At 43.9% G+C, this 26,061-nt stretch overlaps 1 protein-coding gene across 1 annotated transcript in view; it reads left to right on the plus strand.

Annotated features, from left to right (window-relative positions):
* The window catches only part of Ctss (cathepsin S), a 29,294-nt gene extending 4,275 nt beyond the window's left edge, over positions 1–25,019 (plus strand). Inside the window, exons 3-8 of the mRNA XM_021157901.1 lie at positions 7,866–7,988; positions 12,156–12,305; positions 14,443–14,673; positions 15,925–16,090; positions 18,779–18,881; positions 24,702–25,019. Of these exons, the coding sequence (XP_021013560.1) occupies positions 7,866–7,988; positions 12,156–12,305; positions 14,443–14,673; positions 15,925–16,090; positions 18,779–18,881; positions 24,702–24,801 (873 nt within the window). The 3' untranslated portion in view covers positions 24,802–25,019. The remainder of the gene's footprint in view (positions 1–7,865; positions 7,989–12,155; positions 12,306–14,442; positions 14,674–15,924; positions 16,091–18,778; positions 18,882–24,701) is intronic.
* The last annotated feature ends 1,042 nt before the right edge of the window (positions 25,020–26,061 follow it).

Genomic DNA, 26,061 nt, shown 5'->3' on the forward strand with positions numbered 1-26,061 from the left:
CATATACACACACATGCATACACATACATACACATGCACACACATACACACACATGCACACACATGCACACATATACACACACATGCACACACATACACACACATGCACACACATGCACACATATACACACACATGCACACATATGCACACACATGCACACATATACACACACATACACACACATGCACACATATACACACATGCACACACATGCACACATATACATACACATGCACACACATACACACACATGCACACACATGCACACACATACACACACATGCATACACATACACACACATGCACACATGCACACCAGAGAGAGAAATAAAAATAGACATTTAAAAAATGTTATGTGGATGAGTGTTTTACCTACATGTATGTCTGTGTACCATGTGTGCAGTACCTTCTAATGACAGAAGAGGGTGTCAGATCCCCTGGAACTGGACTTACAGACAGCTGAGCTGCCAAGTGGGTGCGCGCTGGGAATCAAACCTGAATCCTCTGTAAGAGCAACCAGGGCTCTTACCTTCTGAGCTATTCCTCCAGCCCAGTCCCTGCTCCCCATTTATTCATTTTGTTATGTGTTTTAGTGATTTGCCTGCATGTACGTCGGTGCACTACATGCCCTCAGGCCTCCAACCCCACACCTGGAGGTCAGAAGAGGCCATTAGATCCCGTAGGACTGAAGTTATGAGTGGTTGTAAACTACCATGTGGGTGCTGTGAACCAAACCTGGGTCCTCTGCAAGAGCAACAAGTGCTCTCAACCACTGAGTCAAACTCTCCAGCCCCCATAAAAAATAAAATTTTATTTTATTTTTAAGCATGTGTCTGTACATGCATGTGAGTGTGGGGCCTGGAGGCTAGGCCCACGACAGTGGTACTGAGCTGACTGATTTGGGAGCTGGGACCACACTTGTGTCCTCTGATAGAACAGCAAGTGCTGTAACCACTGACCCTTCTCTCCACTTGCATAAGTAATATTTATAAAACTCAGTACAGTCTCTGGCCCACAGAAGTGCTTCAAGATAGGATTTTGGTTTTTTGGTTAGTTGGTTGTATTTTTTTTTCCAGACAGAGTTTCTTTATATGACAGCCCTGGCTGTCCTGGAACTATCCCTGTAGACCAGGCTGGCCTCAAAGTCACAGAGCTCCCCATCTCTGCCTCCTGAGTGCTGTGACTAGAGGTGTGGGCACCGTGCCTGGGTAGGTGGCTTTCTTAGTTCTCATTTTCGACTTTGTTCTGAGGCTTTATTTCAAAGTATGCTTGTTGCTTGATCTTGAAACGTTAATCATAACTTCAAACAGTAGGTCCTATAACTATATAATATTTTTTTCCAAATTAACAAATGAAATTCAAATACACAGTAGCTTATCATTAGTCCTAAGTACCATGGTGTACAGCAGACTGGCCACTGCAGCTCACTCCTGCCTGAGACTCACGCCCTCCTATCTCCACCTTCCATTCACTCTTCCTCCAGCCTCTGCCTACGTCTACAAGTGTGGCTTTTGTATTTTATTATTTAATCTATTAATTATTAATTGGCTCTGTGTATGGAAACTGTGTGCTATACCCTGGGTGAATTGGATATTGGTAAAAATATCAATGAAATCCTGCAGCTAAGCGTCCTTCTATGCCTGGGTTATTCAGTGTAATACGGTCAGGTTCACCTGTCCTGTTATGTATGACAGAACATCTCCTTTTAAAAGGCTCAATGGCATTAGATTGTGTATACATACCATACTTTGTCTCTTTGTCTCATAAGACTCATCAGTTGGTTCTGTATCTTCATCATTGGGCATGGGGCTGCAGTAACACAGGACAGCAGGAATCTCTCCCGTGTCTTGACTTTGTTTCATTTAGATGTATATCCAGAATGGGTGGGCCACTAGACCATATGGGAAGTTTGGTTTTAGCAGATTAAATTATCTGTGTTACATGTATTTGCTTGTTTATGATTGTGAATTCTGTGTATGTGTGTGTGCGTGCCTGTGCATGTGGGGTGTGTGTGTGTGTGTGTGTCTGACTACCACTAAACCAATTCCTCTTATTTATTTATTTGTTTTATTTGTGTATGTTGTGTATAATTTTGTCTATATCGCTTTGTGTTCCCAGCTGGACACAGACACACACCCTCCAAGGAGCTATTTTGGATCCCTGGATCAAACACACACACACACACTAGCTTATTTTAAATGTGCTTTTTAGCTCAACACTGGGCCTTCTAAGCCTCCTACGACTATCGTGCCCTTATCTTCAATCCCAGCTCAACACCTGTAAATCTGCCCTCAGTTTAGTTGCTCAGTTACCTTCTGTGAAGCCCGTTGGGCACTGCTTTCCCTTTCCGCCGACATTTTCTCCTGTAGCTGTGCGTCTGTCCTGCTTCCCCCCAACCCCCCACCAGTATCTCCATTCTCCTCTTCCTCTCTCCTCACCTGTGGGAACCTGCAAGTCCTGTCTCTTTCTTTCTGCCTAGTCTTTGGCACTGACATCTTTATTTTAATAGAGCAAAAAACAATTGGGGTCGAGGACCTCCAGTGTCGGTAACACAGATGCCCGATCAAAGCATCAGAAAAACTCCCCTACGTGTATTTGTGGCGTGTGCCAGTGTATGTGCGTGTGAGTATGCACAGGCACATGTGGGTACCAGCAGAGGCCAGAAGAGAGCATTGCATCTTGTGCATCGATAAGCAGCAGCCAGCACCCAGTGTCAGCTGGGAACTAAACTGGGCCCGTTGAAAGAGCAGTACGTGCTTTTAATTCCTGAGCCATCTTTCAAACCCAGGTTCTTCTTTTTTTTTTTTTTTTTTTTCCCCTAAAAAAAAAAAAACCTTTGCCCAATGAGCCATGTCACCTCCTGTTTTTAATTCTTCAGTCAAGAGTGAGTGACGATTTTGTACCGGGTAAGGACCCAGTTATACTTCTGCATATGAATCAAGACTCCCACACTTGTTAGAGTGAGATTATTCTTTCTGTTTCTGTGTTTTTGGCATCTTTGCTGAAAATCAACTGGCCATAAACGTCTGTTTGTTTCTGGGTTCTCCGTTGTACACTCTCAGGCCTGTGGTGCCTTTTGAGATGAGGTGTGTGATACCTTTGCTTTTGTTTATATTGCTCAAGACTTGTTGGAAGTTGGAGGTTTTCGTAGCTCCACATAAACTTTCCAGATTGTTCTGTGTTCATGAAGAACTCTATTGGAATTTTGACAGGAATTACACTGAGACTCTAGATTGTTTTTGAGTAGTTTGGCTGTTTCACTGATCTAATTCTTCGAATCCCTGGATATAAGCAGTATATGACTCTGAATTCCTTTTGCCACGGTTTTACAGTTTTTAGCATATGGCTGCCTCTGCAGACCTGCACGTTCTGTGTCTATGGATTCAACAAGCGATGGATTGAAAATATTCTTTGTAGCAGGGCACAGTAGCACAAACCTGTAATCCCAAATACTCAGGAGGTAGGGACAGAAGAATCAGGAGTTCTAGATTATACTTTGCTATGAAGTGAGTTAGTGAGTTTGAGGCAAACCTAGGGAGCATCAGACCCTGTCTCAAAAAGGGGGCCTGGCAATATGGGTCAGCAGGTGAAGACACTTGCCACCAGGCCTGATGGTGTGAGCTAGATCACCAGATCTCATAGTGGAAAGAGAGAAACAACTCCACGGAGTTATCCTCTGACCTCCACCCATGTGCTATAGGCATACACACATGTGTACGCACACGCACATGCACACACACACACACGTATACAAGCACACACCACTAAATGCTAAAGATTAAACAAAACAAACACAGCTTACCTAAACACAGTAGATGTTTAACAATTGCATTTGAGTGTATCTGTGTATATCTATAGGTGTACATGAATGCAGGCATCTGAGAAGGGGAGGAGAGGGCATGGAATCCCCTGGAGCCAGTGTTAGAGGTGTGTAGAGTCACATCAGCCCCATCAGTGCTGGCACAGAGCATGCGTCATCTGCGAGAGCAGTATGTGCTGCTTTTAACCTCTGAGCTCTCTCTCTCTCTCTCTCTAGCCACATAGACTGGACTGGTATTTTTTCCCCGTTAACATCTCCTACACAACACAATATAGCAAGCATATTATATTATATGAATAGTCTAAAAATAAATTAAAGTGTATGTGTATTTATGCATGTAGGTAGGTAAATTATATAAAAATACTTGAATTTTTGTCGATTTCTGGAGACAGGGCATTGCTGTATATCTTTTGTGAATTATTTTATTTTTATTTTATGCATATGAGTGTTTTTAGCATGTATAGCTCTGTACAATGTGCATGTGGTGCCCAGAGAGACCAGAAGAGGGCATTGGATCCCCTAGAATTGGAGTTACAAATGGTTGTGGGTACTGGGAATAGAACCTGGTTCCTCTGGAAGATCAGTCAGCGCTCTTAACCACTGAGCCATCTCCCCAGCCCCCTCAATGTGTATCTTAAGCTGGTGTAATACTCACTGTGAAATCCAGGATGACTGTGAACTCTCAGACATCCTCCTGCTTCACCCCTGAGTGTGAGCCATTACATTCAGCTTATAGCACTTAAGGATTTTGAGCACCCAAGGATGTTTGCATTCTTGGGAAACCTGGGGTCCAATCCCTCACAGTTTCCTCACAGACAGTTGCCCTTAGTCTTCAGTTTCTCCACGGAATTTCTTTTTTAAAGATTTATTTATTTTATGTATATGAGTACACTGTCACTGTCTTCACACACATACCAGAAGAGGACATCGGATCCCATTACAGATAGTTGTGAGCCACCATGTGGTTGCTGGGAATTGAACTCAGGATCTCTGGAAAAGCATTCAGTGCTCTTAACCTCTGAGCCATCTCTCCAGCCCAAAATTTATTTTTTCAAGTATTTTTTTATGCATGTGAGTGGGTACTGTGAATATAAAGCTAGGCTCTCCTGCTTCAGCAACAAGCATTTAGTGACTGAGCCATCTCCCCAGCTCATGAACACAACTTTTAACAAGTATCCTACCTTAACAACTAGCCTCTAAATTAACTTATTTTTCCTTTCCTTCAGTTTATTTAGATTTCTTTTTTCTTTTTTCTTTTACTTTTTTTTTTCTTTTTTTGGTTTTCCGAGACAGGGTTTCTCTGTGTAGCCCTGGCTGTCCTGGAACTCACTCTGTAGACCAGGCTGGCCTCGAACTCAGAAATCTGCCTGCCTCTTCCTCCCAAGTGCTGAGATTAAAGGCGTGCACAACCACTGCCCAGCTTAGATTTACTTTTTCTTATCCTACTTTCTTCCTCTAGAGTATGAGATGTGTTCATTGTGGGCCCACTCTATCCATCACTAGGAAAATTACAAAACTTGTGCACAGGGAGCAGGGCTCTGTCCAGACTGAAGAGGGCACATGTTGCTGACTGCTCACTGGGCCTTTGATCCAGTCTGGCTTTGTTGAGCTTGAAAGGTTTCAGCTACTAATGGAGGCGCTGAGTATATTGTGTATATTATATTCTGTGTAAGTGGATCTCTGAGAGGACAAGAAAATCAATAGTCAGCATCATAATTAATTCTACATAATATTAAAATAGCAGAGCCCAAATGATTGTCTTCAGCCAGGCATGGTAGCACACAGCTGTAATACTAACACTTGGCAGGTAGAGGCAGAGGCACAAGAGAGAGCCATCCACAGTAAATATAAGGCCAGCCCCAGTTACATGGAACCTTTCATTAATTAAAAACCAAAAACTAAAACAAAAGAGAAAGAAAAAGCAACCATACCAATGTAAACTAAAATAAATTGGAATTGCTCAACAAAGTCATTGAATCAACAGTGGTTTTTTTAAAAGTTTGTAAGTATGTTTGTGTGCCTGAATGTGTTGCATCATTCGCATGCAGGAGCCTGTGAAGGTCAGAAGAGACACTGGATCCCTGGGGACTAGAGTCACAAACAGTTGTGAGCTACCGTGTGGGTACTAGGAGCCCTCTGTAAGAGTTGGGGACATTCTTAACCACTGAGCCACCCTCCAGCCCTAAATCAAACAATCTTGAAAATAGCACCGAGACATCCACTCGGAAGTCATCGTACAGAAATAAAATGGAGAAGACTCTATGCAAACAAAAGCTGGAGACTTGGGAGTCCAAGTGGCCCAGAGCATGTGAAGGATAAAGTTAGACGGAATGGTGAAGAATTAACACACCAAAAGATGCTGCTGGGAATTTTCAGTTGTAGAACTCTTCCCTCGTCATCAAATCAAACTGAAGGAAAAACATGTAAAAACCCATATCCAGACACACATGAGGAAGCCGCAAGACTTTTAAGAAAAAAAGAAAAAGAAAAATCTACAAAAGCTCGTGAGCACAGTTAAGAACAGAGGTACCAGATCCTGGTGCAGTAAAATAGCCATATAATCCCAGCACACAGTAGGAGGCATAAGAGGGTACAGACAGTTGCCAGCTTGAGCTACACAGCAAGTCTGAGGCCACCTGGACAACCGGGGCAAGACAAGGGATCAGCAGCAGTGGCAGCAGCAGTGGCAGCAGCAGCAGGAGGAGGAGGCTTTCGAGGTGCAGTCTGTCATATCAGCACTCAGGTGGGGGAAGTGGAAGGAGCGTAACTTCAAGGGCAGCCCGAACTATGTGAGAATCTGTCTCAAAATCAAAATAAAAGTCTGAAGTGTTATAGTTAAAATTCTGATTTGCAGTAATGGTGTGCTGGTTAGTCTTCTGTCAAGTTGACACAAACTACAGTCATTGGAGAGATGGGAGCCTCAGCTGAGAAAATGCCTCCATAAGATTAGACTGCAGTCAAGCACATAGTGCATTTTCTTAATTAGTGATTGATTGGGAGGAAGGGGCTAGTGCACTGTGGGTGGTGCCATCCCTGGACTGTAGTTCTGGGCTCTATAAGAACAAGTCACGAGGAGCAAGCAAGTAAGCAACATCCCTCCATGGCCTCTGCACCAGCTCCTGCCTCCAGGTTCCTGCCCTGTTTGAGTTCCTGTCCTGACTTTCCCTTCAGTGATGGACAGTGCTCTGAAAGCTCAAATCAAATAAACCCTTTCCTTCCCAGGTTGTTTTGGTCATAGTGTTTCATCTTAGAAATAGATGCCCTAAAAGAGGACAAATGAGTATCAGAGGAAAATTTAAAACAACAACAACAACAACAACCTCAAACAGCCAGAGAAGCAGAAATGTATAGTTAGCTGAGTTGATTTTCAGGAATGAGAAAGAATCTTATGGATATCTATACAGTAAGGTGTGAGGAGTATGCAGGAGCTGAGTCAGGGGGATTACTAGGAGTTTGAAGCCAGCCTGAGCTACAGTGTGAGTTATTAGGATAGCCAAGGCTACATAACAAGACTATGTCTTTGAAAGAAAGAAGGAGAGAGAGAGAGAGAGAGAGAGAAGTCTAGGAAAAGAGTACAGCTTATTGCCTATAAGGGCATGCTTCAAACACAAGCATCTAACATTTGGAGATCTAAGAATCAAATTTACAACAAAGAAAACAAAAGAAAAAAGAAAAAAGGAAAAAAAAAGAAGGAAATTCACTGTGGATATCATATATTTAATAAGTATCTAAAATTAAAAACAAGAATTTGAATTAAAATGTGATTTTAGCAGTTGTTTTGCATGTATTCATTTGCCTATATGTTTTTAGACAGATCCACAGTCAGTAGGATGCTATTTGGGGCACTAGAGATGTTCAGCAGTTAATAGCACCTTCCGCTCTTCCAAAAGACTCTTTGGGTGGCTCACAAACCACTCTCCCTAGCTCCGTGGGGTCTGATGCCCTCTTCTAGCCTCTGTGCTCACATGCTCACACATACACATATGAGGGGGGCAGGTATTAAGAACAATAAGTTCACTTGCATTCCTTTTCCTTCTGTTTCAGAATGAAGAAGAAGTACGGCGTCTCATCTGGGAAAAGAATCTGAAGTTTATAATGATTCACAATCTGGAATATTCTATGGGAATGCATACCTACCACGTGGGCATGAACGATATGGGAGACATGGTAGGTAAACCACAAGCAATCCTTATTTCAAGTGTGGGTAAGTGCCAGGCTGCATACGTAGGGCACTATCCTCTGGGCTCTGTGGAGCTCTGGTCCAGCCAGAGTGGACAAAGAGATGCCGCTCTCCAAGGGGAATCCAGAGCAAGGCAGATTGCTGGACCTCGTCCACAGTCACTACTGTCCTGGAGTTGGTGTTGGAAGGTGGATAGTGGCCAAGGTCGGGGCAATGGAGCAGGAAGTGGCTGTGGTAGGCTCAAGCATCCAACTGGTTGGGCCAGGTCGAGGTCCAGGGGGAAGCCTCAGGAGAAAATGCTCTTCCCTGGAGTGTTACCGCCTGATCCCACAGGCGCTCTCAGGCGATCTTTGGTGAAAATGGTTCATGTGCTTTACTCCTTATAGATAGGACCTTATAAACATTTTGAGGTGGGTTGAAAGGCAAATACTTTCTATTGGCTTTGTCTGAGATGTCAGGGATGCCTCATTTGCATGTAGAATGACTTATGGTGTTGTCCCTACATGACTGATTGTCACAGTACTCACAATGGGTGTCATGGTCAGGAGTAGATTTAAACGCCTACCATTCTCAATTATGAGATTTGCCAGGGTTCCTGAATCAGCTCGGTCTTACCAGGTTTTCTGTCTGGTGGCACAGTCCACTGCCCCACAGGCAAGTATAATTTTTGTTTCATCAAAAGTAATTTGAAGCCGGTCGTGGTGGCGCAGGCCTTTAATCCCAGCACTCGGGAGGCAGAGGCAGGCGGNTTTCTGAGTTCGAGGCCAGCCTGGTCTACAAAGTGAGTTCCAGGACAGCCAGGGCTACACAGAGAAACCCTGTCTCGAAAAACCAAAAAAAAAAAAAAAAAGTAATTTGAAGGTACATTGGGATGTCAACCACAAAACTAAAGGAAACTGTGCAGCCAGGGCTGGAACATGGGGCAGGGGCATAGTATACATCTCCCATGATGCAGAGCCCTAGGCTTGATCCTTAGCACCACCTCCACCTTAAACAGGTAAGTGTGCTCACGTGCCCACAAAGCTAAAAAGCAATGGACGTCAGGGCCTAAGGATCAGTAGGCAAATTCCTTGGTTAGAGAAAGAAAGGAGCCTGGGAAGATGGCTTATAGCTCTGGCTGCTCTTACAGAGGTCCTGAGTTCTGTTCCCAGCAGCCACATAGCAGCTCACAACTGCCTATAACTATAATCCCATTGAATCCTTTGGTGGTATGCAGCTATAAGTGCAGACAAAACACCGATATACAAAAATAAATATTTTTAAAAGGAAAAGAAAAGAAAGGGAAGATGTGGATCAGTCTGCGGCCTGAATCTGCCCCCCTTAGCCTCATGTGATGCAAGAAGAAGGGATTTCCACAAGGTATTCTTTGACCACCATGTGTGCAGTGGTATGAGCATGCCCACATGTTAAATAAGTAAAGATAGTGAGAAAATATATTTTTTAAGATATATCTATTTATTATATGTAAGTACACCGTAGCTGTCTTCAGACACACCAGAAGAGGGAATCAGATCTCATTATGGATGGTTTTGAGCCACCATATAGTTGCTGGGATTTGAACTCAGGGCCTTTGGAAGAATAGTCAGTGCTCTTAACCACTGAGCCATCTCTCTAGCCCAAGAAATTCTTATTTAGTCCTACTTTGGCCAATTTCTTAAAAAACATAAAACCAAAACCAAAACCATCCCCTCTCCCCTCTCCCCTCCCCCTTCCTCCCCCTCCCCCCTCTCCCCCTTCTCCCCTCCCCCCTCTTTCCTGTCTGACACTGTCTCATACACCCTGGCAGGAACGGTCCATGTAACTGAGAATGACCTTTTTCTCCTACCTCCACCTCCAGAATGCTGGGGATCACAGGTCTGCCCATCATATCCCACTTACCAAATCCCCTCTTTTCTGGAGATTAAACTTATAAAATAGTATTGTTCTCAATAAGTTTTAGAAAGCACTTTTTAAGTCTTTATGGTAAGTAACTATATTTGCCTAAGTGTGCATTGGGATGAGGATAAGGCCCGCCTCCTTTCTTACTAGGAGCAAGTGGGAACTTGATGCCATGGACTCTTCTTTTGTGTGTGTTCCCAGAAAGGCCTCTGCATACTGAATGCTCTCTGCCAGTTGCATCTCCGCCCTCCTCAGTGGTTTTTGGGTTCTGGTCTACACAACCAAAAATGTATAATGCAGCCAATTAAGAATCACATAACTGGTTAGTTCATATTGTTGTTCCTCCTAGGGGGCTGCAAACCCCTTCAGCTCCTTGAGTACTTTCTCTAGCTCCTTCATTGGGGACCCTGTGCTTCACCCAATGGATAGCTGTGAATATCCACTTCTGTAATTTGTCAGGCACCGGCAGAGCCTCTCAGGAGAGAGCTATATCAGGCTCCTGTCAGCAAGCTCTTGTTGGCACCCACAATAGTGTCTGGTTTTGGTGGTTGTTTATGGGATGGATCCCCAGGCTGGGCAGTCTCTGGATGGTCATTCCTTCAACCAGTACCCCCAGAACTCCCTGGGACTAAACCACCAATCAAAGAAAACACATGGTGGGACTCATGACTCTAGCTGCATATGTAGTAGAGGATGGCCTAGTCAGTCATCAGTGGTAGGAAAGGCCCTTGGTTCTGTGAAGGTTTCATGACCCAGTATAGGGGAATGCCAGGGCTAGGAAACAGGAAGGGGGTGGGTTGGTGAGCAGGGGGAGGGGGAGGGGATAGGGGAAAAGAGGATAACATTTGAAATGTAAATAAAGAAAATATCTAATAATAAAAAAGAAAGAAAGAATCACATTACTTTAGAAATAAAGACAAAATCCAGGCATGGGGAACTGGCTAAGGCTTGCTGAGTAGGGCTGTAGAGACAGGGATATCCTGGCAGCTTGCTGGCAGCCCAGTGTAGTTCAAACTGACATAGGAGGGTCCATATACCCAGGTTTACACTGCAAACACACACACACACATACACAGAGGCAAAAAATAAAAATTATAAGGAAAAACCAATTCTAGTGGGTTTGGAAAGGGAACATCCTTGGAAACCAACTTCTACTTAAATGTCACAGTGCCCTGTGTAGTTCTGAGGGAAAGCAGCTCCTCTTGCTTTACACATTGCTTTGTACAGAGAAACCCGGTCTCAAAAAACAAACAAACAAACAAAAACACAGTTGGTGGCGCAAGCTTTTAATCCCAGCACTCGGGAGGCAGAGGCAGGCGAATTTCTGAGTTCGAGGCTAGCCTGGTCTACAGAGTGAGTTCCAGGACAGCCAGGGCTACACAGAGAAACCCTGTCTCAAAAAAACCAAAATACAAAAACAAAAAACAAAACAAAACATTGCTTTGTGAGATTATGCCTTTCTTTCAATCAACTCTGTAACTTCTAGTTTTTACCATGTTTCTATTTCTTCTTCCCTCTGTTTAAACTATGTTGCCAATGAAAAGTTCAAGATTAAAGAGACATACTGAGCTCACCTCAGTCAGCACCCACAGTCACCTCAGACAGCACCCAGTCACCTCAGACAGCTCCCAGAGTCACCTCAGTCAGCACCCAGTCACCTCAGTCAACACCCAGTCACCTCAGACAGCTCCCACAGTCACCTCAGTCAACACCCAGTCACCTCAGATAGCCCCCACAGTCACCTCAGTCAACACCCAGTCACCTCAGACAGCTCCCACAGTCACCTCAGTCAGCTCCCACAGTCACCTCAGTCAGCTCCCACAGACAGGTCACCTCCCAGTCAAGTGGGTACAACTACCACTCATTTTTCTCAGTTTTAAAATATATTCACATTTATAATTCTTAGGGAGGGATTGAGAGAGAGAGAGAGAGAGAGAGAGAGAGAGAGAGAGAGAGAGAGAGAGAGAAATAGATGGGGCTAACCAGCAATATAGCTCACCATGTAAAGGCACTTGCTGTCAAGCCTGACAACCTGAGTTCAATCCCTGTGACCCAGATGATAGAAGGAGCGAACTGATTCCAGCAAGGTGTTCCCTGACTTCCACATGGGAGCCATGGTACACTGGCTGTCACAAACACATGCACAAGAAAGGGAGGAAGGGAGGGAAGGAGAAAAAGAGGAAGGAAGGAAGGGAGGGAGGGAGGGGAGGAAGGAGGGAGGGAGGGATGTAAAATGAAAGGCTCTAAGTGAGATGTGCTGTTTACTTGCTTTTTAGACCAATGAAGAAATCTTGTGTCAGATGGGTGCTCTGAGAATTCCCCGCCAGTCTCCGAAGACTGTCACTTTCAGGTCACACTCTAACAGGACATTGCCTGACACTGTGGACTGGAGAGAGAAGGGCTGCGTCACTGACGTGAAATACCAGGTGAGTGTCACCGGCCCAGCCTCTGCATGCTGGCTGAGCGCTCTCTCCCTGTCTCACTGCACACTCTGGAAGTGAGTCTCACTGTCTTGCTGTGACTTCCTGCCTGTTTGGTTATTCTCATCTGCCAACTACATCCTAAGGGGGTTGTTGTTATTTGTCTTTGTTTAGTTTTACTTATGATTCATTTAGGCTTATATACATAGCCCAGGCTGGCCTCAAATTCACAATGTAACCAAACTAAGTTCCCTCCATATTTTGGATCTTAGCTTCTCGTCAAATATGTGATTTGTATACTTAGCCTGCAAAATTCTCTCTCTCTCTCCCTCTCTCTCTCTCTCTCTCTCTCTCTCTCTCTCTCTCTCTCTCTCTCTCTCCTCCCCTGTTCTCTCTCTTTCAAGACAGGGTTTCTCTGTGTAGCCTGGAATTTACTCTGTAGACCAGACTGGCCAGATCTGTCTACCTCTGACTCCCAGGTGTTGGGGTTAACGGCATGAGCTGCAGCCATGCTGACTGAGAGCACTCGCTGTTCTTCCTCCAGAAAACCTAAGTTTGGTTCCCAGCACCCATAACAAAGAACCCACAACTGCCTGTAATGCCAGCTTCAGGGAATCCAACGCCCTCTTTTGGCCTGCACATGCATGCACACATACAGATACATAAATACATAATAATAAAACAAAGCTTTCTTTTTAAAGATTCTATGATAATAATGTCTGAAAAAATGGTTACCCTATGGCTAAAGCTTTTTTGCATCTGGCATCATTTTGAGATAATAACACTGGAGTTTGTGGGTGCTTGTCACAAGTGTCAGTGAGCAGAGACAGGAATTAAATCTTTTTAAAACTTTTAGATTTATTTTATGCATCCATGTGTTTTGGCTGTGTGAATGTATGTACGCGCGCGCGAGTGCATGTGCGTGCGTGTGTGTGTGTGTGTGTGTGTGTGTGTGTGTGTGTGTGTGTGTGTGTTTGCTAGCTTATACCACATGCATGCAATGCCTGCAGAGGTCAGAAGAGGGCATCAGAATCTTAGAACTGAAGTTACAGAAGGTTGTGAGCCACCGAGTGGATACTGGGCATAAAAACTTGGTCCTCTGCAAGAACAGCAAGTACTCTGATCCATCTCTCCAGCCACAGGAACGGAATCTTAATTTAAGCTGCATTGTATTCTGAGAGGTGATGGCTGGAGAAGGCAGTGGATGAACATTCTAGAAATCTGCCTTACATCTCATCTCTAGGCAGCAGGCTTCCTAAGGAGTGGAAATGAAAGACATCAAACACTGACAAGCCTCTGGTCATGTGATGAGTCTTGTCTGTGAGACTTGGGGGATAGGCCTCCTAAGCATCACTCCTCGTTACCTCTCAGGTAGCTGGTTTGCCTCTTTTCCAGGCCACTGAGCCTTGCGGTCCTCATGCAGTGTCACCTGGTACACATAGCATTGACTCTGAACAGCAAACCATTCACAGTGTGTCCCGGCTGTGCTCTTTGCAATCTGTTTGCACAGGTGCCTTTCTTTGACATGAGGTGCAATGTGCCCTTAGAACACAGCCTAGGAAAGTGCCCCATTCTGTCCCTCCTGTCTGGCTCAATTGGCCCTGAGTTATTCTGTCTCTCAAAAATCACTTTCCAGGGCTGGCAAGATGGCTCAGGGGGTCCCATGTGAGGAGAGGGGAGAGGAGAGAGAAAAGGAGAGTGAAGGACAGGTAACCAAAATGAATGGATTATATAGAGAGGAAGGGCAACTGGGGAAGGGCAGCCCAGTGCCTGGGCTGGGGGAAGTTTAGGGTAGGGGCAGGGTATGTGAGCCATATCCTGTAATGAATAGGGACTGAGGGATGCTGGGAGAACCTTGTGGCCAGGCCCGCTTTGGTATGTTAAGTAGACACCTCTTGGCTGTTTGAGGCCCTAAGCTGCTTCTGGCATCTTCCCTTTAGGGGAAGGTGGTTGGGACTTTGTATATGTTCAGTGTGCACCATCCCCACCAGGGCACATCCTCGCCTGGAGAAATGTCTGCCTTCCAATGGTCTGAGAGAGAAGGAGCCCTCAGTGGGGCAGGCAGCTCTTCCTGGCAGAGCTGGAGCTGTCTTCTGCCCTGCGGAAGCCATTCTGATCCTGGACAGATTCTTCTCTGTTTTAGGGTTCTTGTGGTGCCTGCTGGGCTTTCAGTGCCGTGGGGGCCCTTGAAGGGCAGCTGAAGCTGAAAACGGGGAAGCTGGTATCCCTCAGTGCTCAGAACCTGGTGGACTGCTCAAATGAAGAAAAATACGGGAATAAAGGCTGTGGGGGCGGCTACATGACCGAAGCTTTCCAGTACATCATTGATAATGGGGGCATAGAGGCAGACACTTCCTATCCCTACAAAGCTACGGTGAGTCACGTTTATCCCCTGTGACCTCGTTCCTCCCCACTGCTACACTGGCACCACCAAAGCACTGACCCCTTCTAGAGCCCCATCAGCTGCTCCTCCATGTCAAGAATTCTCTTTGAAATACAGTGACCCTCTTAATCTTCCCGTGGGGTTTAGGGTTGTTGTTGTTTGTTACAGAGTCTTGGGCTGGTCTCGAACTCACTACGTAGCTGAGGAGGTTCTGAAGTCCTGTTCTTCCTGCCTTACCTTCCAAATGTTGAATTATATAGGGTTTTGTCACCACTCCCTACACAGAAAATATTTTCAAACAAGCACGTGCCGTTCATTTTTAAATACAGGCTTAAAGAAACCTTTTCAGACCGTAAACCTCAATGCCCAGTGATATTTCCAGGTGACTGACTAGCTCATTCTCCCACTTAAAAGGCTCAATAATGCTATCCCCTTTACCACCCGATTTCTTATTTTCTTTTTAAACAAATTTTGTTAAGTAACATAAGCAAAAAAAAAAAAAAAAATCACACAAGGGCTGACAAGATGGCTCAGTAGGTAAGGGCACTTGTGGTCAAGCTTGATGACCTGAGTTTAATCACCCATCCCAGAGAGAGTACCAAGTCCTGTAAGTCATCCTCTGACCTCCACACTCATGTGAGTAAATGCAATAAACTCACACTTTAAGTAATTATCACCCAACAACAACCTACCTTAAGCAGTTTTGCTTTGGTTTATTTCTTTCAGCTTCTTTTTCTGCTATGATTTGTAGGAGGAAACACAGTTAGAAATATCCATCTGTAACTTCCGGGTTTGTTTGTTTTATCTTTTGCTTTTGAGACACAGTCACACTGTATAACTGTGGGTGGCCTGGAACCATTCTGTAGATCAGACTGACCTTGAACTCTCAGAGATTCACCTGCCTCTGCCTTCCCCATGCTGTCTCTTGGGTGCTGTCTCACAGCTGCAGATGGCCCAGGGCTTGGCTTATAAACCCAGGCCACCTTGTCCAGCTTGAGTCAGTGTTTACAAACAGTAAAACCCAGAACAAAAGAAGAAAGACAGGTTGGGACAGAGGGACAGAGGGACAGAGAACGGGGGAGGGGGGGCACGACAGAGGACAGGGGGCGGAGGGGGCATCATAGTCATAGTCAGTTGAAAGGGGTGAAGTGGTGGGGCCTGGGGGTGAAGGGACAGGGATGGGGATATCATATTTGAAATCCAGGAAGTTGAAGTAGACTTTATGGTTGGATTTTTTTGTAGGATGAAAAGTGTCACTATAACTCAAAAAATCGAGCTGCTACGTGTTCAAGGTACATTCAGCTCCCCTTTGGCGATGAGGATGCCCTGAAAGAAGCAGTGGCCACTAAAGGGCCTGTCTCTGTGGGCATCGACGCCAGCCATTCCTCCTTCTTCTTCTACAAAAGCGGTAAAGATGAGGCATCGGCCTCTTATTTGCTACCCTTAATGTAGGCTGAGCATCTGGAACCGTGTTCTAACTGGTGAATTCCACTGGTCAAGACTGATTAGCATGACTACATTAAGCTCCTTGTATATCCAGCTCTTTTCATCCACACAGTAACTAAGTTACACACAAATCCTCCATGCAAAAGTTAATCTGCCTTGGGTCTGGAGAGCTGACTCAGTGGCTAAGAACATTTGTGGTTGAAAAGGTTCCAGGTTTGAGTCCCAGCTCCCACATGGAGGCTCACCACCTCCTCAGGCACCAGGCAGGCTTATGATGCACATCCAGGCAAAACACTACCTCACATAAAATAATAAAGATAAATCTAAAACCAAAATTAAAGGGGAAAAAAAAAAGTTAACTTGCCTAAGTTACTCAGCCAAAATGGTGGGACAAGGGTTAAATCCATGAGATTGAAAACCATGTTACCAGCTACAAAATCCACATAGCATTATGTACGATAGTCCTGTCTATAATCCTAGCATTCTGGAGGCAGAGGTAGGGGTGGAGAGAAGAGATGAGAAAGTTGATGCCTGCCTAGGCTACTCTATCAAAAAGCCAAAACAAAACAAACAAGAAAAAAGAGTCAGATATGTTTGTTTGATTTTAATCCAGGAAGAGTGCATTATACAAACTAAAAATCAAGAAAGCAATTCCACTTCCAACTGTGGGGAGAACTAATAATAAATTTACCCAGAGAGCAGAACAGTGCTTAGAGAGACACGAAGTGATATGTGCACAGAGGTGAAAGCCTTAGCTTTATCCTCTGTTTAGAGTGAAGAGTCAAATGTCGGTAAGATTCTTCATAAAACTCGGCAGACTAATCCTAAAGAGTGCACAAAACCATGGAAACCCTCAACAGCCAAAGCCGTTTGAACAAAATGAGGAAAAGAGGCATCACAATGTCTAACCTGAGAGTGCATTCCTGAGCGACAGCAACCCAACAGCATGCGTCAGCATTAAAACAGACCAGCAACACAGAATGGTGACTCCCTGCATAAAGAACACAGCCAGGGTATGTTCAGAGTGTAGCTCAACAGTTAAGAGCACTGACTGCTCTTCCAGAGGTCCTGTGTTCAATTCCCAGCAACCACATGGTGGCTCATAACCATCTGAACTGAACTGGACTGAACTCACAGCCCTCTTCTGGTTTGTCTGAAGACAGTGACAGTGTACTCATATACATAAAATAAATAAATAAATCTTGAAGAGAAGATGGCAGTGCAACCAGTCGTGTTGGCACCTGTTTGTAATTCTAGGACTTGGGAGGTAGAGGCAGGAGGATTATACCTCAAGTTTGGAGCCAGCCTGGCTGTCCTTATTAGGTTAAAACACAGACCAAAAACAACTTGGGAAGGAATGTTTATTTGTTGGGCAGTTTATAGTCCATCATCAAGGGAAGCCAATCAGGAACTGAGGCTGAGACCATGGAACAATGTTGTTTACCAGCTTGCTACATTTGCTTTCTTATTCCCCATCCTACCCCACCACCACCATCTATGCCACATCAATCATTAATCAAGAAAATGCCCCGAAGGCCAGTCTGATGGAGGTATCTTCTCAATAATCTAGCTGTGTCGAGTCAACCTGAAGCTCACCAGGACTTTGAGTATATAGTGAGTGAATTCCCGACCAGCCAGGGCTACATAGCAAGACCATGTCTCAAACGATCATAAAGGTAGAAGATAACTCAATGCTGGTGACACGGGAACCTTTTCACGCTGATTGTAAGACTATCAACTAGTACAGCTTTTAAGGGAAATGGTATAGAAATTCCCCCCAAAAAGTAAAAGATAGAACTACCATTTGACCCAGAAACTCCACTACCAGGAATATATTCCAAAGAAATTAAATCAATGTACTGAAAAGACATCTCTCAAATTCACTGCAGAATAATTTTCCACAACCTAAGTGACCATCAACTTCTGAGTGGATAAAGAAAAGATGGCACATATACAACAAGGAGCACTATTTGGATATATATATATACATATATATAATTACAGGAATGGAGGTGTGGCTTGGCTAGTAAAATGTTTGCCCCCCAGACAGGAAACCTGGGTTCAATTCCCAGCACACAGATATTGAGCATGGTAGTACTAAACATGTCATCTCAACTCTTAGGACGTGGAGGCAGGAGGATCAGAAGCTCAGGGTCATCTTTGGCAACATATCAAGTTTGGGGGACATCCTAAGTGGGTTATGTGAGACCCTGGCCTGTGAGGACATAAGGGAGGGCACTTAATAGTTCTTTAAGATTAACACTTAAAACCACACATGCACGCCATCATACGAAGCTCAGTAACACAGTCCCCCAGTGCACACTAAATGCAGAACTCTGTATTATATACAGCAGAAAGCTACAATACGCACTGAGAAGCATTTAATTTAGAAAAAGCTCAGAATGGACAATTTATGAATTTATACAAAGAAATGCAACCAGTTGTACATAAGTTAAGAGAATTGGAAGACGTGGTAAAGAGATAATAATAAATGTCTGAGAGATCTATGGATCAGTCCCAAACTTGTCAGGGAAACTGACAGAGTATCAATGTCAAAGAATTACAATGTCTAAGTCACCTTGTCATATCTCCAAGCATGTTTTATTATCCTGAAACACTTGCCTCTTTCCCATCTGTGTTTTATTCTCAGGTGTCTACGATGACCCCTCCTGTACAGGCAATGTGAATCATGGTGTTCTTGTGGTTGGCTATGGGACTCTTGATGGCAAAGATTACTGGCTTGTGAAAAACAGGTAATACATTAGCACATGAGTGTTGGTTTTATTGTCAGGATGGGGAGGACACCTCAGCAAATATACTCTTGCTGTTAGGACGCTGGTCACCATAGCAGCAAGGATGCACATTTGTAGCTTCTTACAAAGCCCCATGGGAAATTACTCACTGCCCCACTATAGCGGTTTGTATGAGAATGGCCCTCATAGACTCATAAATTTGAATGCTTAGTCATCAGGGAGTGGTACTAATTGAGGAGGATTAAAATGATTAGGAGAGGTGGCTTTAAGGTTTTCAAACAGCCAGGCCAAGACCAGTCCCCTTCCCCAGACCTTCCCCCAGCCACTTGCAGACCAGGATGTAGCCCTCAGCTATTGCTCCAGCCCTATGCTTACTGCTGGGCTTCCTGTCATGCTGAAAACGGACTGATGGACTGGAGCTGTAAGCCAGTGCTTTATAAGAGTGTCTGTGACCATGGTGTCTCTTCACAGCAATAGGACAGTGACTAAGATACCCATCTTCATCTTTGTTTTCACGATTTGTCTTCTATAATAACTTTCTTATTATTTTATTTTATTTCATATCATTGATGTTTTGAGATAGGGTCTTGCTATTACTCCTAGCTGGCTCAGAATTGACTATATGTTCCAGGCTGGCCTTGAACTTACAACCATCCTTTGTCTCTGTCTCCCAAGGGTTGGAATTACAGATGTTCACTGCCATTTCCCTCTGGGCTTTTCTCACCATTCCTTGCTTGCTCTGTAGAACAGTCATGGTGATGAGTTTCATTTGACCCCAGTGTTAGGGCTGAAGCCCCGGGCCACGCACATGCTCCTTAAGCTCTTCCTCTGACACACATCCGCAGCCCTTTCAGCCCCTCGTAGGAACACTGTTCCTATAGCCAGACTCAGAATGTTGGTATTCCCTACTGCCCCAGGGACCCAAACGGTTACTTCTGACTTCTAGTCATGATTTTACCATAACCTGTAAGATGGAAGCCTTCAAATCTCTTCCACTACCTGTAGCATTGGCCCACAACTTCACACTTACCTGGTCTTAGTCACTTTGACAATTTACTTTCTCCAAACTCAGTATAGCCAAGGAATTCCGTTCTCTCTCCACCATATTGTTCCCTCCAGAATTTTTCATATCAGTAAATCATATCACATAACATTGTTACCCAACAGATAGTATGGTATTGAGGGCTCAATGCACTATACCAACCTCCTGACCTTCCCAGGGATAATTAAGTTACAAGTCAAGCAGAATTTCCATCAAAAGCTGTCTTGGAGTCTGCCTCATTTCTAGGTCTTCTGGCTCTATTTCAGACAGCTCTTGCCTCGACCATTCCTTGAGAGCCTGAAAACCGATGCTCTTTATATTTTATATCTGTGTATGTGAAAGTGCATGGTGTGTGGGAGGTGCGTATGGGGTGGGTGCGGGTATAGGTATGGATTGGGTATGAGTGTATATATCTGGATTTTGGAGGTTGGACCCAGGCCACCAGGCTTCCCAGCAAGTGCTTTCACCCACTGTCTGAGTTACTTCTTCTCAGTTGCTGTGATAAATCACCATAGCTAAGACAACTTGTAGAAGAGAGGGCTTATTTGGAGCTTATGGTTCCTGAGGGATAAGAGTCTATCACCAGTGCAGCAGGGAGCTGTGCACAGCCTGCAGCAGGCACAGCAGCAGGAACAGCTGAGAGCTCATATCTTGAACTGCATGCAAGCAGCAATGGGAGCCAACTCAAAATGGTGCACATCTTTAAGCTCTCAAAACCAGTCCTCAATGACACAGCTCCTCCAGCAAGGCCATGCCTCCCAAGCCTGCCCAAACAGGGCCATCAACAGGGGGCCACACTTATTCAGATGTCAGAGAATATGGGGGATAGGAATGGCTCCTTCAAACCGCTACACTGGCTGGCCCGTCTTGCCAGGTCCATTCATTTTACTCTTGAATCTTTTCTGTTGTTGCCTAACAGGTGTGACTAAGTAGAACAAGTCTTGGCGTGTAACCACTCTAGCATACAGTGGCCCCTCAGTAACCCACTTAACTGACCTCTGCATGATTCATAAGCAAAATGAGTACAGCTTTTAGAGAGAAAGGGGGATGAAGAGGCTAGAGAGTGAAGAGCCCTTTGTGCTCTAGCAAGACCTCTGCAAGCACCCTCATGTGCATAAACTTACACAGGCACACACAGACAAACATCATTTGAAAAATATTTTTAAAGGTTTATTTTATTTTTAATTATGTCTATGTGTATAAATATGTGCATAAGAGTGCAGGGGACTAAGGTGGCCAGAGGTGTCAGATCCTCTAGAGCTGCATTATAGGTGGTAGGGAGCCTCCTGACATGGGTGCTGGAACTCAAACTCCGGTCCTCCGGAAAGACAGTATATAATCTTAACGACTGAGGTGTCAAAATGATGAAAGTTTTGTCTTCTGGTTCTTGAGGCTAGAAGACAGAAATGAACATGTTGTGACTTTAGCTACTTTTGGGGGATTATGAGAAAGAAACTCTTTATAGACATGGAGCTGAGAAAGTGACACTCACAGGAGTAGAATGGTCTGGTAGCGGCTAGCAGGTAGGACAGGAACAGAGGAGATGCTACACAGTGTCCGGACTGTCAGCTCTAAGCCAGTTCTGGAGTTCTCTCACATGACAGCCACGTCTTACTTACTGCTTCTATTCCTTTGCCTCAGAATGTGTGGCACACACACGTACTATATGCACTTGTATATATATGATACTTTCTTTTTTTTGTTGTTGTTGTTTTGCTTTGTTTTAAGACAAGGTTTCTCCGTGTAGCCCTGGCTGTCCTGGTATGAACTCTGTAGACCAGGCTGGCCTCAAACTCAGAGACTCACCTGCCCCTGCCTCCCAGGATTAAATATATGTGCCACCACTGCTGGAGTGATAATTTCTAATTAAACATATTTTAGTTTAAGAAAATAAAATAAAATAACTACTGGTTGACCAACAGCCAGTTTCAGAAGGATCCCACACCGTTTTCTGGCTGCCATAGGCACTGCACATACATGATGTACAGACACACATGCAGGCAAAACACCCATACATATAAAATAAAAACAAATCTTTAAAAAAAATGTTTTTACAAGGTGGTGGTGTTGAACATCCATAATTCCAACACTATGGAGGCAGAGACAAGGAGATCTCTGTAAGATCGAGGCCAGCCTGGCCTACAGAGCGAGCTCTAGGACAGCCAGGGTTATACAGAAAAACCCTGTCTCAAAAATATAATAATAAGGGCTGGAGAGATAGCTCAGAAGTTAAGAGCACTGACTGCTCTTCCAGAAATCCTGAATTCAACTCCCAGAAACCACATGGTGGCTCACAATCATCTGTGATGGGATCCCATGCACTCTTCTGATGTGTCTGAAGACAGCTACAGTGTACTCACATACTTAAAAATAAATAAATCTTTAAAAAAAAAAAAAGATTGATGGTGATAAAAAGAGACCAGTGTGGTGCACGCCTATAATCCTGACATTGGACAGTGGAGGCAGGAGGGTCAGGAGTTCAAGATCAGCCTTTGGTACATAGCAATTTCAAGGTCACATTGAACCTGGGACACATCACACACACACACACACAAACACACACCCACAATGAAAAGAAAGAAAGAGAGAGAGGGGGGAGGGAAGGAGAGAGGAAGGAAGGAAGGAAGGAAGGAAGGAAGGAAGGAAGGAAGGAAGGAAGGAAGGAAGAAAGAAAGAGTTGAGCACCTCCCCAGCTTTTGAGGCTTGCAGCTGTGTGATTTCCATTCTTTGACTTGTAGAAACAGCCCTCTCTCTTGCCCTCAATCCTCGCAAGGCCTCCGTGTGTGCTGACGTCAGTCCTACTGGATTAAGGCTGACCTAATGACTTCATCTTAATCTAATTAATAATTAATCTAATAATTAATTCATCTAATTAATGGCATCTACAGTGCCCCTACTTCCAAATAAAGTCACATTTTAGAGGTCCTGAGATTAGAATTCCAGTGCTAACTTTGAGCAGGTCACAGTCCAACCCTGAGTACTCAAGGCTTCCTGGAAACACAGGCTCTGTAAGTCATGGCTGCCTTCAGATTCCCTGTGAGGAGCTAACAGACAGCAGTGATGTATGCTGGGAAAGCAGCTGAGGAAATGTCAAATGTTGATTTACGCTTAAGCCATCACTGCAGTGATCTCCTTGGTGTGGACATGTGTGACATGTTGCCTCTTGTTGTTCACTGGACTTCTTTTTTATTTGTTTAGGTTTTTTTTTTCCCATACACCCATCTTTTTTGCTCCCTCCCTCCTTCCTCTTTTTTTTTTTTTTTGGCCAGGCTCTTATGTAGCCCAGGCTGGCCCCAAGTTCATTAAGCCACAGAGGAACAAAGGCTCCTGTCCCTCCTGCTTCCAGCTGGCTCCATGCCGTTAGGATTTTAAGCGTGTGATGCTGTGTGCCCAGTTATATGGCTTCTTGAGTACACAGACGCCAGCTAACATGACAAGCTGGAAAATGTTTAGTCCCAGGCAGCTCATTTCTGCACTAAGTAGAATATTCTACTTTCCCATAGCTTTAAATAGGAGAATTATCTCATCTGGATAATTCACCATCTGGATAATTCACAACTGTATTATTTATCATTTGATTCAGAGCTAATTGCTGTGTAACACTTTCATAGTAGTTACTCAAAAGTACTTCTGTTTGTTTGTTTGTTTGTTTGTTTTTTGAGGCAGGGCTTCTCTGTGTTGCCCTGGCTGTCCTGCAATTCACTTTGTAGATCAGGCTGGCCTCGAACTCAGAAATCCGCCTGCCTCTGCCTCCCAAGTGCTGGGATTAAAGATGTGTGCCACCACGCCCAGCTCAAAAGTACTTCTTGACAGATGTTTCTAGAAGCCAGATGATGGTGGTGCATTCCTTTGATACCCTGGAGGCAGAGGTAGGCAGATCTCTGAGTTCTAGGCCAGCCTGGTCTACAGAGTGAGTTCCAGGACAGCCAGGGCTACACAGAGAAACCCTGTCTCGAAAAACAAAAAATAACAACAACACAAAAAAACAAACAAAAAACAAAAAAAAAGTTTAGGACTAGCCTGGGTTTCATGCAACTCTTGTCTAATAAAAAAAATTTCATTACCTTTGACCCTATTGTGCAAAACCATTTAGAGATGGAGTGTTACAAATAATATACTCTTTCCTTGCAGAAGACATGCCTAGAAAGCACAGATGGATCTTATATTATTGACCTTAAATATAAGTATGTCCAACAATATGGAACTAGTGTGTGTGCTGGGTCACACCTGTAATCACAGGCCTGGAAAGTCAAGGCTGGAGAGCTGCTGAACTTGCAGCCAGACTGGGTGACATAAAAAGAGCTTGTCTAAACAAAATGAAAAACAAACAAACACTCAAAACCAAAACAAAAAGCTAAAAAGAAGCCTTTAATTCCAGCACTTAGAAAATAGAGGCAGATGGATCTCTGTGACCTAGCCTGGTCCACATACAAAGTTCTAGGCCAGCCAGGGATACATAGTCAGACCCTGTATAATATATATATGTAAAGCTAGAGAGATGGTTCAGTGGATAAGAGCACTGGCTGTTCTTCCAGAGTGCCTGGGTTCAATTCCCAGCACCTACATGGGGACTCACAACTGTTTATAACTCCAGTTTCAGGGAATCAGACACAGACATACATGTAGGCAAATCACCAATACAGGTAAAATAAAATAAATAAATAAATTGATTGATTGATTAAACATATGTAACTGTAAATGTTTTAGGGGAAGCAAAGAGATAAAATATAGTTTTATTATATTATTTTGTAATTTTGCTGTTTTTTCTCTTTTTATAGTTGGGGCCTTAACTTTGGTGATCAAGGATATATTCGGATGGCAAGAAATAATAAAAATCACTGCGGGATTGCTAGTTATTGCTCTTACCCAGAAATCTAAACCATTTCTTCTTTTTCTAACAAGTCACAAAGATGGAATATACTCTAACTTAATTTGCCTGCTATATCCAGAGGAACCAAGTGTGTCATGATCAATGTGTAGTTACTGTACTAACTAGGTTATAGCTATTTTTACACCCTGTTGTCTAATGTTTTCTAATAACCGTTTGTAACATGATAGCCCCAAAGTGCTTAATAAAATCTGTCATTTCAAATATCTATTATTGTCACAAATGATTTTTTTCAAGTCGTTCTTAGATAACATTTATACCCTATCATGAACAAGGCTATGTTAGTGATGAGCAGTAGCTATTGTGATGAAGAAAACATTGTTATAAAGTTGTGAAAAATGACAGGCATAGTGAGACATGCTTATAATTCTAGCACTCTGGAGGCAGAGGAAGGCAGATCTCTGGGAGTTCAAAGCCAGCCTGGTCTACAAAGTTAGTTCCAAGAAAGGCAAGGCTGTTACACAGAGAAAACCTGTCCTGAAAAACCAGAAGCAAAGCAAGCAAACAAAAAACAACGCTTAAACCACCAAGCAAAGGAAACACATGTGGGACTTGTGTCTCCAGCTGCATATGTAGCAAAGGATGTGGTTGGTCATCAATGGGAGGAGAGGCCCTTGGTCTTGTGAAGGTTCTATGCCCCAGTATAAGGGAATACCAGGTCCGGGAAGCAGGAGGGGATGGTGGGGAGCAGGGCGAGGAGGGAGGGGATAGGGGATTTTCAGAGAGGAAACTAGGAAAGGGGATAACATTTGAAATGTAAATAAAGAAAACATCTAATAAAAATTTTCAAAAAAAAAGATCAGAAAAAGGAGGAGGGGAGAGCATGGGGAGAGGAGGAGGAGAGACTACAGGAGGGAGTAGTATCTGTCTCTCTCACAAGGTTCTTATAAAAGCAATGGAATGCTAGACAGTGAATTTGAAAATTCTTGGAGGGTCTGGAGAGATGGCTCAGTGGGGAAGAGCACTGACTGCTCTTCCAAAGTTCCTGAGTTCAAATCCCAGCAACCACATGGTGGCTCACAACCATCCATAATGAGATCTGATGCCCTCTTCTGGTGTGCCTAAAAGACAGCTACAGTGTACTTATATATAATAAATCTTAAAAAAAAAAAAAAGAAAATTCTTGGAAATTTATAAATGTGAGAAGACTGCATGAGAAAATGCTAGAGCAAGATCTCTACCATTTTTGATCCTGAAAAGAAGACTCTAGTCTTTTACACTTCACTGTTCTTCTTACTGAATTGTGGGGG

The sequence above is a fragment of the Mus caroli genome, chromosome 3, assembly GCF_900094665.2.
Source record: "Mus caroli chromosome 3, CAROLI_EIJ_v1.1, whole genome shotgun sequence".
Classification (NCBI taxonomy): Eukaryota; Metazoa; Chordata; class Mammalia; order Rodentia; family Muridae; genus Mus; species Mus caroli.